The 12,761-nt window shown below is 41.4% G+C and overlaps 1 protein-coding gene across 3 annotated transcripts in view; it reads left to right on the top strand.

Moving 5' to 3' along the window:
• LOC149870661 (bifunctional heparan sulfate N-deacetylase/N-sulfotransferase 3) overlaps positions 1-12,761 on the top strand; it is a 130,146-nt gene that overhangs the window by 69,215 nt on the left and 48,170 nt on the right. For all 3 annotated transcript variants that reach the window (XR_016440808.1, XM_090036648.1, XM_090036649.1), the window contains exons 5-6: positions 6,811-6,996; positions 10,010-10,138. Coding sequence is in view for 2 of the 3 variants with exons in the window: in XM_090036648.1 (XP_089892774.1) it covers positions 6,811-6,996; positions 10,010-10,138 (315 nt within the window). In the remaining variant the exon portion in view is untranslated. The remainder of the gene's footprint in view (positions 1-6,810; positions 6,997-10,009; positions 10,139-12,761) is intronic.

The following is a 12,761-nucleotide window of genomic DNA, read 5'->3' as shown; positions in this document are numbered from 1 at the left end:
TTTAAAGTGGTATAACTGATTGTGTTTCCATCTTTTATCTTCACATGCACTGAAATCAATGGATGAAATCCTATACTATTTACATACTGTTGAAATACATTTTCATTACACACTTTGCCTCTATAGTAGTGAATCAGACATATTATATTTTATATATATAATATGTAGCGTAATTGATGGTATGTTGTATAGTTCCTACTGGCAAGACTTTTGGGTGTCTGTAAAGCCCCCTGTAAACTAAGCAGGCTATGCCATCAGTTTGCAGTTGTATGTGCTATAAGTTGTCAAGGGAACATATATTTTAATTAAATAAAGTAAGTTATTGAGATTTTGAAAAATTGCTGCCTCTTTAAACCAGGTTATTTTTTTTACCAGCCTCACTTAGCTAGGATGAAACACTTACCATGATGAAAAATAGCTTGCTTTCTTTACAGATTTTGTGAGAGGTAAGCATTTCTTTGGGTAATATCTTTTACTGGACCAGCTGCATGGTGGGGATGGAGTTAGACAAGCATTTAAATGCAAGACATTCTTCAGGTCTGAGGGAAAAAGAATATGTTGGCCTAGTAAAATATATCACCCTAAAAAAACCTTCCCTCTTGCATAATTCCTAAACCATCACAGCTACAATATCACTGTAATACAAATTCTACAACTTTAAGATCTGATTTCCTAGAGTCTTCCAGTCTACAAGAAAACATTTTGCATTCCACTGAGAATCTTTTCTTTCCAGCCTTAATTGTTTGAGCTTGAACTGCTTGAAAGATTAATCAAAGAGGCAGATGTAAAGCATCAAGAATTCACTGATGTATTTACGTGTGTGTATGGTACCTTAGGCAAATGGTTGCACAAGAAATTCGCTCGAAGAAGGGTGTTTATGCCCGAAAGCTTACGAAGGACTTTTTCAGCTGGTTAGTTGGTCTAAAAAAAGATATCACATCTACCCAAAGAACCTTGCCTGCACAAGAAATGTGATTTGCACCCTTCACACCTTTAAGGGCACCTGAGCCTCAAAGAGAATTCATTCCACAGGCACAGAAAGCATTAGCTCTGACTTTACGCCCCCTCCATAGGTTCTGTCCATTGGGCACCTGATGGCTCAGAGGACTAATGAGCCCTTCACTTTTAGGTCAGAAATTGGAACGTTGCCCTAGCAAGAACTGACAAAAAAGCAGTTACTATTTTGTGGATCACTGTAGACTATGGGTACAAGCAGAGTTACAGTTAGATTGACCGTTAGGGGTTAAGTTGATCTAAGTGACAGTCTGTACGGACTTCAGGGAGGTTAAATTGGGCAAAAAATGGCTGGCTTGATTTAACTTAGTTCACCTAAGGAGGTGAACTAAGTTAGATAGGAATTGGGTTATCCCGATCTTCTAAACCTCTGCACACATTTGGACCATCTGTGGGTGCACTTTTCTGATCCTCCTACACCATGACTGAGCTGTTTTTAGCCTCCCAGTACCTCCCCCTCATGATGGACACCCCCCACCCACACACCCAGCAGCCCACTCCTCCCCAGCTCCCACCCTGACTTACTTAAATCAGGTTTCCCATGTGAATCCTGGCACCAGTGAACACACACGCCACACATGATCTACAGTCACATGGCTTAAAGCAAGCCACATGATCATAGATCGGGTATGATGACCATGTACATGTGTCCTGTGTAAAAGAGCTAGTAGTCTAGGTCCAGCCCCTGGTGGATAAGTGGTCACAAAAATAATTCCCTGTCAGTTAGGAGCATTATTGGCAGTTGCAGTCCAGCAACTAGGGAAAGTGACTTCAGAAAATGAAGTGCCATTTCACTGAAAAAGGTTATCGGGGTTAAGGAATGTTAGCAAAATATATTGAAGAAATTTGCTCTGCTACAGCCACTGCTGTTTTGTGGATAAAAAGCAAGTTTCATTCTTCAGGGATGTCAATATGCCAGCATCTGCAAGCACTAAATTTACTACAAAAGAAAAAAATGTATAAAAACCAGTAAGAAAAATGATGCCATTGCAATATCAACTGATTGTGTCTCAGAAGAAAAGTGAGGTTATGTTTTTGTTATAATAAGCCATTCAGTACCAATTCTAAAGTATTAAGAAGTTGCTCTTTTCATTTTTTTGTGGGATTATTGATGTTTTAAATACTTTCACACTTAGCTTCATCCCTGTGCATTGTACATGTAGGTAGGAGGTTTTATTCTAGAGTTTTTTTGAAAAAATCTGAAAAGAAGTAGGAGCTTAGGGAAAATTCTTCACCCTTTGACTTGTGAACAACTTATGATTCTGTCTATGAGCTACAGGTTGAAACCTCAGTAGCTAATATAGGATAATTTCAGAACTTAACTTTAGCACAGAAATAGATTTACAACCAGAAATAACCAAAATCAATAATTAAATCAGCAAAAAGGAAGTGAGAGATTTGAAATTGCAGGAGTTGACATTTTAAATTGTAGAAAAACAACAATGTGAATTTGGAGGGACAAATTAACCATTGTTAAGGATGGGGCTGACTATCTAAGATTTTGAAATTAGTCAGGCAAGGCTATTAAAATTTACGTGAAACTCACTGATTGTTATTTACGTCAGTAGATTTCTAGGTGGAAAAGAAAGAAATAATTGTATGTGACAATGACAACAAAATAAAGTCCTTGGTGGTTAGCCATGAATATTTGTCAGATTTCAAGATCGTCAGCATATTTGTACATATCTATATATAGCTCTCTCACATGCTTTCTCTCTCTCCCTCTACTTCAATAGATAGAGAGGGAGAGAGAGAAATATTAATTCATTAAAAACTTGAAGAAAATGGTGGTGGAAAGGCTTCATGAAGGTTGGCTGGTTTGGGGTTTGTTTTTTTTTCACATCTTGTGCAATTGTATAAATTTATCCTCTTTCAATGCAGCAATGTAGACCTTGGACCTAGTGTGCCTAAGATCTTCTGAGTCTAAGTAACCACCAAACATTTTTCTGTGGCCTTTGGGCTCATTCTTCCCTTTGGAAGTAGGGATCTTTGGCAGAGCTGCTGTAGGCCCCAAGATCAATGTGGAATATAGATTTCCAGTAGCTTAAGTCTACCCTCTCCGGCTCTTAGTTCAGCCGTTCGGAGTCATGTAATAGTTGAAGCAAATAAGATACAGACCTTGCCAGGGTATTACTAAAGCAATCGCTGTTAGAGTGCAAGAGGGATTTATAGATCTAGGCAAAGCACAAAATAAAATATCTGTTCAAAATTCCTTTCCACATATTTACCTTTATAGAGGATTATTTAGGATTTCATTCTCCTCTCATGGACCTTACTCTTCCGACTCAAGCTCCTCTTCCAGATCATGGAGCTGGTCTCAATCTGCCCCAAGCTTTTTTAATACCTTTATCTCAGTCCTGGAAAGATTGTGGAGCAGATCCTGAAGAAATCCATTGTGAAGCACCTAGAGGAGAACAAAGTGTTCAGGAACAGCCAACATGGATTCACCAGAAACAAGTCAGAACTGACCAATCTGATTTCCTTTTCTGATAAGGTGACAGGCTCTGTGAATAGGGTATTGTAGCAAATGTTCATCCCAGGGGTTGTCACGATGCTCCCTGGTGGCTGCTTAGTAAGCCTGTGTGAAGCGGCAAGCATTCGTTTCAGATTTGGATCGAGCCAATTCAGAGGGACAGTGATTCGATTCGGTAATTCAAGTCACTGTCCTGATTCAATTTGTCCTAATCGGATTCAAAGATTCGGCACCAATTTGGAGATTTGTCCATAGACTAAACAGGCAGCAGTCCTCAACCATGCTGGACACTGCTGCCTCCAGGACAGGGGACAGAAGGAGTGTGTGTGTGTGTGTTGGGGGGGGGACAGATCAATGCCCCCACAGTGATGGAGGGATTGGGGCTGGGGCTGGTACAAGCTGCCCTGCTGGGGTGGGAGAGTGTGGGATTCAGGGAGGGGGCCTCCTGCCACTGCCAATCTGGGAGGGCATGAGAGTGAGCACGTGCCTCAGATCTGCACAGGGCAGGCTAGACCGGGCTATGCTTTGGGTGGGCAGTGAAAGGTGCTGGGAGTGGGGGCTATGCTCTCCTACTGCTTGTCCAGCTGAGGTGGGGGGAGTGAGGGATGCAGATGCAGCAGCACTGGGAGCAGAGGCTATGCCATGCTGCCACTTGCCCAGCGAGGGCAGGGGGTGTGATGCAGGCGTAGCTCACTCTGGGTGGAAGGTGCTGGGAGCGGGGGCTTTGCCCTGCTGCTGCTTGTCCATCCAGGGCGGGGGGGGGGAGGGTGTGGGATGCAGGTGCAGCAGTGCTGGGAGCAGGGGCTATGCCCTGCTGCTGCTTGTTCAGCTGGCGCGGGGGCGGGGGATGTGGGTGCAGCAGCACTGGGCGTGGGGGCTATACCCTCCCACCACTTGTCCAACCGGGGTAGGGAGGTGTGGGACAGTGCTGCTTGCCTGCCTGAAACAAGCGGCTCATAGCCTCCCTGCACCTCTTGGACAATCTGTGGCTTTGCCCCACTATGCCCCAGGTGGGTGAGCATGGGGGCAGGTGTGTGCCCCCATGACTGGGTATATGATCAGGTAGGGGCCAGCAGTAGGGGCTATGGGGGAATTTTAGGGTGGCTGCACTGCCCCCCATAGACCCCACTCCACTGCACTCTGTGGAGCTGGTGTAGCCAGGGCTGTGCTCTGAGCTGCAGCTGGGGCTAGCCTCCCAGAGCGCAGCCTGGCCTCGCCCTCCCTGTGCAGATCTGGGGGCACATGCCTGCTCCCATGCCCTCCCGGATAAGTGATGCATGGTGGCGTGCAGTGATGGGATTCCCCCTCCCCAAGTCCCACACACCTCTCCACCCTGGCTGAGAAGCTTGCCCCAGCCCTAATCCCTCCCTTACTGTGGGGGCATTGATCTGCCTCCACACACGCTCATTCCCTTACCCCGTTGTCCACCACAACAGACTTACCAGCTGGAGGCAGCTGTGTCCAGTGTAGTCGAGGACTGCTGCCTGTTTAGTGTATGGCTGAATCTCTGAGTCAGCACTGAATCTTTTCTGAATCGATTTGGGGGTTTCTGATTCAATTTGGACCTCTTAATAGGTCTCCCAATTTGATTCAGATTTGGAGATTCGGCCACCGAATTGGGCCAAATCTCCTCTGAATCAAATCAGCTACTAAAGCTTTGCACAGCCCTACTGCTCAGCCTTTGCCAGCTTGTGACTCCTTGGGATATCTCCCCTTCACTCTTGCTATGCCTTGATCTTGTTGTCTTTAAAGAAAAGAGAGGCCACCCCAGGGCTTCCCAAGCCTGGTCTCACTCTTATGACCACAAGTGTCCATGGTCATTGCCTTAAGGGCCAATAACTTGGACCTCCTCCTCCCCAGTACCCACTCCCATGCCTCACAGATGACATGCTGACACATGCCCTTCCTGGCCTACATGCTCTTTGACCCCTATCATTGGTGTCACTTGCAAATCAAGGGAAATGATTCCTCTGCACTATTTAGCACTGTCCAGTTTTAGGCCACACACTTCAAGAAGGATGTAGATAGTTTGCAGCGTCCAGCACAGAGTGACCAAAATGATTAGAGGCCTGGGAGATGAAACTTACAAGGAAACGCTAAATGAGCTAGGGTTATTTAATCCAGGGGAGAGAAGACTGGGGGGCGGTGTTGATGACAGTCTTCATATACTTGAAGGATGATTATAAAGAGGATGGACAATGAGCTTTTTTCTGTGGCTATAGGGGACATAGCTAAGATCAATGGCCTCAAGCTGCAGCAGAGAAAATTTAGGTTGGAGATTAGAAGGAACTTCTATGAAGACAGTCAAGCACTGGAACAGGCTACCTAGAGGTGATGTGAAATCTCCATTCCTGGAAACTCTTAGCTGGGATGTTTTAGTTCAGCCTTGAGCTGGGGTCTGGTCTTCATGACCTCATGGGGTCCCTTCCAACCCTACTTTCCTATGATTCTTATGTTCCCCAAGCCTCACCTGAAAGGAAGGAGGCAAGTTACCAACATTCTCCAAAGCACATTAGATATTTTTGTCAAGCATGTATTTACAGGCAAGACAGGAAAGAAAAAGTGTCCAGTCTGAACAGAAAGAGGAAAAAGCAGCAGAACCTACATATAAACTGTATAGAATATCTGCATATATTCTCAAACCAAAAAAAAACCCTAAAAAGAAAGTATTTGACAGTGGCAGACAAAGCCATGTGCCACATCCAGCAGCTTTCTAAATAGCTAATATTTCTACTTTTGCAGTGAGACACTATTTCTAAGACCATGGGACTGCTTTTGGCATTGGTGGTGTCCAGTTAAGTTTAGCTACAGGAGTAGCTGTAGCAGTTGAAAGATTATGTGATCTGAAGAGAAACCACACTATATCAGTTTTGCGAAGGTTAGGAGAAGTTTGCCCAAGTACAGGTGTTGTAGAGGCTCATATGGGATTAGATGCGTATTTGTAGACTTCAAACTGTAGATGTCCTTGAAATGAAACGAACAAGTAACATGCTGTATACATTTTCAATCTATGAGCAAATTTGTCTTGAAAACTTGAAAAAATGCCATCTTATGTTTTGAGTGATTGGCATAAAACCAAAATAAGTGCTTTTTACAGTTCTATTTTTTTCTCTCTCCTTATTCCTAAGCCCTAATCACAGGTTAGTTTATTTGCTGATTTCATCTTCAGAGTGCCCCCTACCTTTTCATACTTCCACACATCTTCAGATCATCCCTTCCTGAATTTTAGGCACGTCTTTGCTACCTCCATATTTGAAAGCTGCCCAAACCATTCTGAACTCTTTTAATTTCCTAGAGCTGTCCTTTTTCCTGCTGTGTTTCAGGAGCACGGAATTCCAACTGATATGGGCTATGCGGTGGCTCCGCACCATTCTGGGGTCTACCCAGTACATGTTCAGCTCTATGATGCCTGGAAGAAAGTCTGGAATATCAAAATCACCAGCACAGAGGAATATCCACATCTGAAACCTGCACGATACAGACGGGGCTTCATCCACAAAAATATCATGGTGAGTTTTATTTGTGATTCCTATACTCTAATTATCTTTAGTTTGTTATGACTAATATAAAAAGGGTAAAAGCACAGCATCCTGAAAGTTCATATTGTGAGAAGCACATATTGCGATACATAAATAGTTTGTTATATATGATAATAGCTTATTAAGTAAAATTAGTATATGTATGCTGGTTGCTGACATCTACCATACTGCTGTTGAAAGTGACACAGTTTCTGATACTAGGAAAAACTTTTGGAGATTGCAAACCTGTTCAGTCCCAGCTATCCATGCTAGTTTAAAATCGTGATGAAAAATGTTAGTGTTTCATCGTGAAGTAAAGTGTCGAGAGTAAGATTTTTTTCATCCTAGCGCAAATTGCCATAGGTCCATTTACTGCCAAGGACTTATGCCAATTGACACCCTTCATCCTGAAACAGTAAAGTTCTTCCACTTACATTCTTTGAAATGGCCCTCACATTGTAGCAGTGCACTTCTTACAGTGACTCACACCCAAAGCCAGGCTTTTCGCCCAAGTGACCAGGCTTAATGCTGGCCAGATGCCCAGAAGCTTGCAGGAAAGAAAGCCTCCTATGGAATTATTCCACTTGAGTTGAAATCACCTAATGCCATGTACTTCATGTAATTCATCTTGTCAGATAGTGACTGCATTATTTACTGAAATTGGCTTAGTGATAACTAAAATGCATACTACCAAGTAAGTGATTTAGGCAATAATCATTGAGGTATTAGATATTTTCTGGGAGTTTCGTATTTGTGATATCCTTGTCATGTTCTTATATTTTTATTGTCAGTGAAATGTTTTAAAACAGCATAAAATTATTTGACAGTATATTTTTAAATGTCTTCCATTTTAAATGTGTGTATATGAGAGTGAGGGAGGGAGAACAATCACTGATGTTTAATACCATATTATATTCTGGGTTCTGAGTTTCGGAGGATGCCTGGTGCATTAGTACTAGTTAAGACTTCCAAGTACTTTATCTTGTAATTATGGCATTGACCTAAAGAGTTACCATAGATACCAGTTTTCTCAGCAAATTAATTAATAGTACTCCAAAATTTAATGTATGGATCTATTTTTGGGAGAAGTCTGTTAAAATGATCTGCAGCCAGCCAGGGAAAAAATGGACACCCTACAGATTTGAGCTCAAGCTTATTCTCCTCAGAGCATTAGCTGTAAGGAAAATAATAGGTTTGTAGATATGCTCAGGGGGCATGAAGAATTTGAATAGGGTTGATTGATTCTGAGGACTCTCCAAATATCTCTTTTCATAAATTTTTGTAAAAACATATCATTTTGAAGACACAGATTGAATAAGGTTTAACATAAGCTTTGAAAAACAGGATAGCAGGGCCGAAAATCAATTTACCAAGAACAATCAGTATAAGACCACCTGTCTCAAAAATCTCAGGCTTTCTGTTCCTCAGAACAAATGCATTAATTTTCTGCATCTGCAGGCTTGGAGTGATGAACACATGCAGTAATAAAGTCATTATGTAAGATTTATTGAAAGCAGTTGCCATCCCCCCCATATCTTTGCTCTGTACCTTTGTATAGAATTGCACTGGTATTTTGTATGGGAAACTAGGAGAATTTTAAAAAGCATGTGTATAATTATAAAAAAAAATTAATTCTATATATTTTATGATTAAGTGGGATTTATGGTCTATGCTCATTGTAGAATACATGTCTTTGAAGGATGCTGAAAAAAATTGCCACAAAAAAGACTTATACAAAGACAGTCTCTTTCAGTAAGGTACTTGCAGGAAAAGTTTTAGGCCTTAAAAGTCTATTAAGCATACAGCATATCCAGCGTACAGCAAACTTGTCAAACTGGACTCAGAAAGTTGATAACTACAAGGACTTGAAATATAGATATTAGTTCAGCATTAAGATGTTGGTTCTATCTGAAATACATCTCTTTCCCACATAAATATTTTCCAAGTTTGGGAGAAAAGGAAATTTTTCAAAGGCAGTTCTGCTGTATGAAGTGAGATAATATCTTTTTACTCCATTGAGCATTTAGTCATACATTCTCACTTTAGTGAGAAAAATAAGCTTTGTACTATGTTCTACAGTCATTAGACTTGCAGAGCTGGCACAGCTGAATGAGTGTGAACTGAATCCTGTTGTAGCCTATGCGTCATCAACAAAATTAGATTTGAATGCAAAGTTATTATTGTCAAGAAAGAAACCATTTGATTTTCAGATTCCAGGTTTGGCACTAAATAAAGACACTGTTTAATGGAAAGATGAATGAAGATGAACCGCAGTCAATAAATACAGAATATATTCCTCCTTTTTTAATAAAGTAATTTTTCAAATTATGACCTCACCTTTAGGAACTAGGAAAGTAGTAGTGAACAGCTTTAAAACACTGCACTGTTATATTATATTGCAAATACAGAAATATTTTTGGAGATTCATTTACATCTGAGTTTTTGACAGTACTTTTTGTGTTTCATATATTAAAGCCAGGAATTTATGGAACACATGATTTGACTTGTGGTTCCACCATAATACAAAAAACACTTCTTGTTTGTTTCAATATGTATTATATGTATTGTTATGTATTATTGTATCTGTAGATTTCCCTAGGTCTTAGCTAAACTGTCTTTCTAATTATTGACTTCAGGCAAAGTTGCAGTGCCAAACTTGCATATGGTTTACATCAGTGGGTCTCAGCATTTTTAGACTTTAAGCTCCTTTCCATAACTTTTGTTAATTGAGCAGCACCCATTTTAAAAAACAATTTGTTTGCAGTACTTTACTTCCGCATACAAGGGCTGAAGGATGGGGGGAAGGAGGAACAGGTGGCTAGGGATGAGTCTGGGCTTACCTCTTTGCATCCCACAGCACCCTTCAAAGGTGCCTGGTTAAGTATCACTGGTGTACATGAAGGAAGGCAAACAGTAAAGTTTATCTTAAGCTTGCTATCATACAAAACAAATTATATAATTTGGTTTGAGAATTCTTTTTCTTGATTGCCCCATCCTTACATAGGTTCTCCCCAGGCAAACTTGTGGTCTGTTCACTCACACCATTTTCTACAAGGAGTATCCTGGGGGTCCAAAAGAACTAGACAAGAGTATCCAAGGTGGAGAGTTGTTCTTCACAGTTGTCCTCAATCCAGTAAGTACTACACCCAGCTCTCAAAATGATTGAGCCATTTGCTGAATTAAGAACTGATCTCCTAAGTAATACTGATTTGTCATGGTTTGCAGTAGTCTCCTTTAAGGTTTAAGGTTTAGCATGGTGCAGATCTACTGTAGAATGTTATATTTGATACTACACTCCATTTTGCCCACTGTAAGATGTTATCATTGATGCTTAGACTCTGTTTTGCCCACTTTGGTAGTGTCCACACACAATGTGGACAGTTGGTTCCCAGGGGACAACTAGCGGCAGCACACCTTGTGCTATTGCTAGTTATCCCTAGAGAACGTCTGTGCCATGCGCGCTCTGGTGCACGGCAAGTTACCCGAAAGGTGATATGGGAGAGCAGCCTTACCTGGGGTTCTGGGGGCCTCCTGGGGCTGCAGCAGCAGCAATTCTGCAACGCAGAGCCTGGCCAGCAGCCGCAGTGCAGCTCCAACTAGCCCAGCTCTGGTTTTGAGCTGCATGCACTCCCCTCCCCGCCCCATGTGCCGCTCCCCCTTTTTTTCTGTGGGATATCCAGGGGCCAGAAAACCCCTCCACACTTCTCTCTTGAAGTAGAGAGAGCAACTGAATGTGCAGTATGTGGTGCCAGAGACATGTCTGTGGCATGACATACCACAAGGCCGTGCTCATCTGGATGTGGCCTCTATGGTTAACTGTGTAGTAGTTAAAAATGAAGCATCTGTCTACCTGGTTTTGCTCTGGTATTTTTAGATGTAGTAGGCATTTCATTTCTAAAAGTATTTAATGTGTTAAGAAATCTTCTTGTTCCTGCAAAAAATATCATAGGTGAAGTCCTTTGAATCCTACTCCTGAGAATTCCCAGTCATAAATGTTAAAAACATTAATCGGTTTAGGGGAGTCAGAAATAAGAAGTGACTTTTCCAGTGCCTTCTGAGAATTTCTCATTTACTGATTCACAGGCACAGTTCATTGCAACTTCAAAGCAAAGTTCCAGTTAAATGGACCACACAGTTAATCAGTCTGTTTAATCTTTCATTTATCCATGATGGAAAAAAACAGAGCAGCTATAAACTGCAGAATATTGACAATTAAAATAGTGCTTTGCAGTGCTTTGCAATTGACTTGGGTTAGGTCAGATTTATCAAGACTTGAGATAAGACTCCTACCTTGCAGTACTTGGGTAAGTTTGGCATGCAGTTTCAGGGGAACTGGAGTTAAAAGGCAAATGCTGAAGTTGCATTAGAAACATGTACATAAGGGCCATGCTACACACTCAAATTAAAGCTGGATAGGAACCAGCTATAAAGTTGTTAGACTTTTTCAAGCACTAACAATATAACTGGTTGGCTCTTTTTATGTCTGGGTAGTCTTTTTTATCATGTGATAATTACTTTGCATGTGTGGCTGGTCTAAATATATTGTGCCATTACCCAGTTAATTGCATAGTATATACAGTGTGTAGCAGGGACCTAAGATATAGCATGATTAATTTAAGGAGAACCAACCATGAAAGCTGGAATTTTCAAAGGAGCCTAGGGGAGCCTAGGACACTTCAGGTCCTTTGAAATTCATGGCCTCATCTGTGAATTGTGCCCTCTTCTAATACCAATTTCTTCAGTGAAAGTCCAGAGGGAAAACGTAACTGTGGATTATTAGACTCACAATCAGCAAACAAGTCTTTTTTGAAGTCTGGAATTCTTTTGCACATCAGTTTTAATCATTTTAAGGGTGTATATTTACTTATTCATTTGTTTCTGTTTTTTATATTTAGTGTTTACATAGTGAATTTAAGAAATTAAAACTCACTTCTTGAGCACAGCAGCAGTCTCCCTAATTCAGGATGCCTGTAGCTCTAGCTCTTACTTTCAGGCAATGAAATAACATCAGATACAAATGAAATATTAGGCATCACAGAAGGCCATAAATTTAGCAGAGTGAGTACTTTGGAAGGAAGGCTTCAGTGAAAATAGAGGTGCTACAGAAAGTTGCTACAACTGTCTTCTCAGGAGTTTAGTAGGTCTCACACAGAACGCTGGTATCTTGCCAAAATGTGGACATGTGCTCCCTCAGTTGTAGTTTTTTCTAGCTGGATAATTGGGAATGGAAGAAAAATATCAAAATACCTTTCATATACTTAACAGTGCCTTTTTCATATATTTTTTATTATTAATTCCATCAGTCTTATTATGGTAGTATATAGAGGCCACCACTAAGGATCTGGGCCCTATTTTGTATGGTAAAATATTAGTTGTTACACCAAAAAAGCTTACAGTCTCTACATATGGCAGCACATAATAGGTAGGGCTGTGCAAAGCTTCAGTAGCCAATTCAATTCAGAGGAGATTCGGCCCGATTCAGTGGCCAAATCTCCAAATCCGAATTGAATTGAGAGACCCATTAAAAGGTCCAAGTTGAATCGGAAGCCTCCAAATTGATTCAGAGAGATTTGGAGTTTTAGAAGGCCTCCAGCAAACAGAAACTGAGAAGAGGGACGGGGGATGGGGTGATCTTCCATATATGAGGATGGGGAAAGACTGCTCTGATATTGACACTTGTAGCTGGCCAGTGACTGTGATCTTTCTCTGATTTCCCTTCCATTCACAGTGCTCTGGGGGAGGGACATTGAAACAAC

This window comes from Crocodylus siamensis, chromosome 2, assembly GCF_052110815.1.
Source record: "Crocodylus siamensis isolate JL-2025a chromosome 2, ASM5211081v1, whole genome shotgun sequence".
NCBI lineage: Eukaryota > Metazoa > Chordata > Crocodylia > Crocodylidae > Crocodylus > Crocodylus siamensis.
The sequence above is the reverse complement of the archived record's forward strand: the minus strand, read 5'-3'. Positions and strand labels throughout refer to the sequence as shown.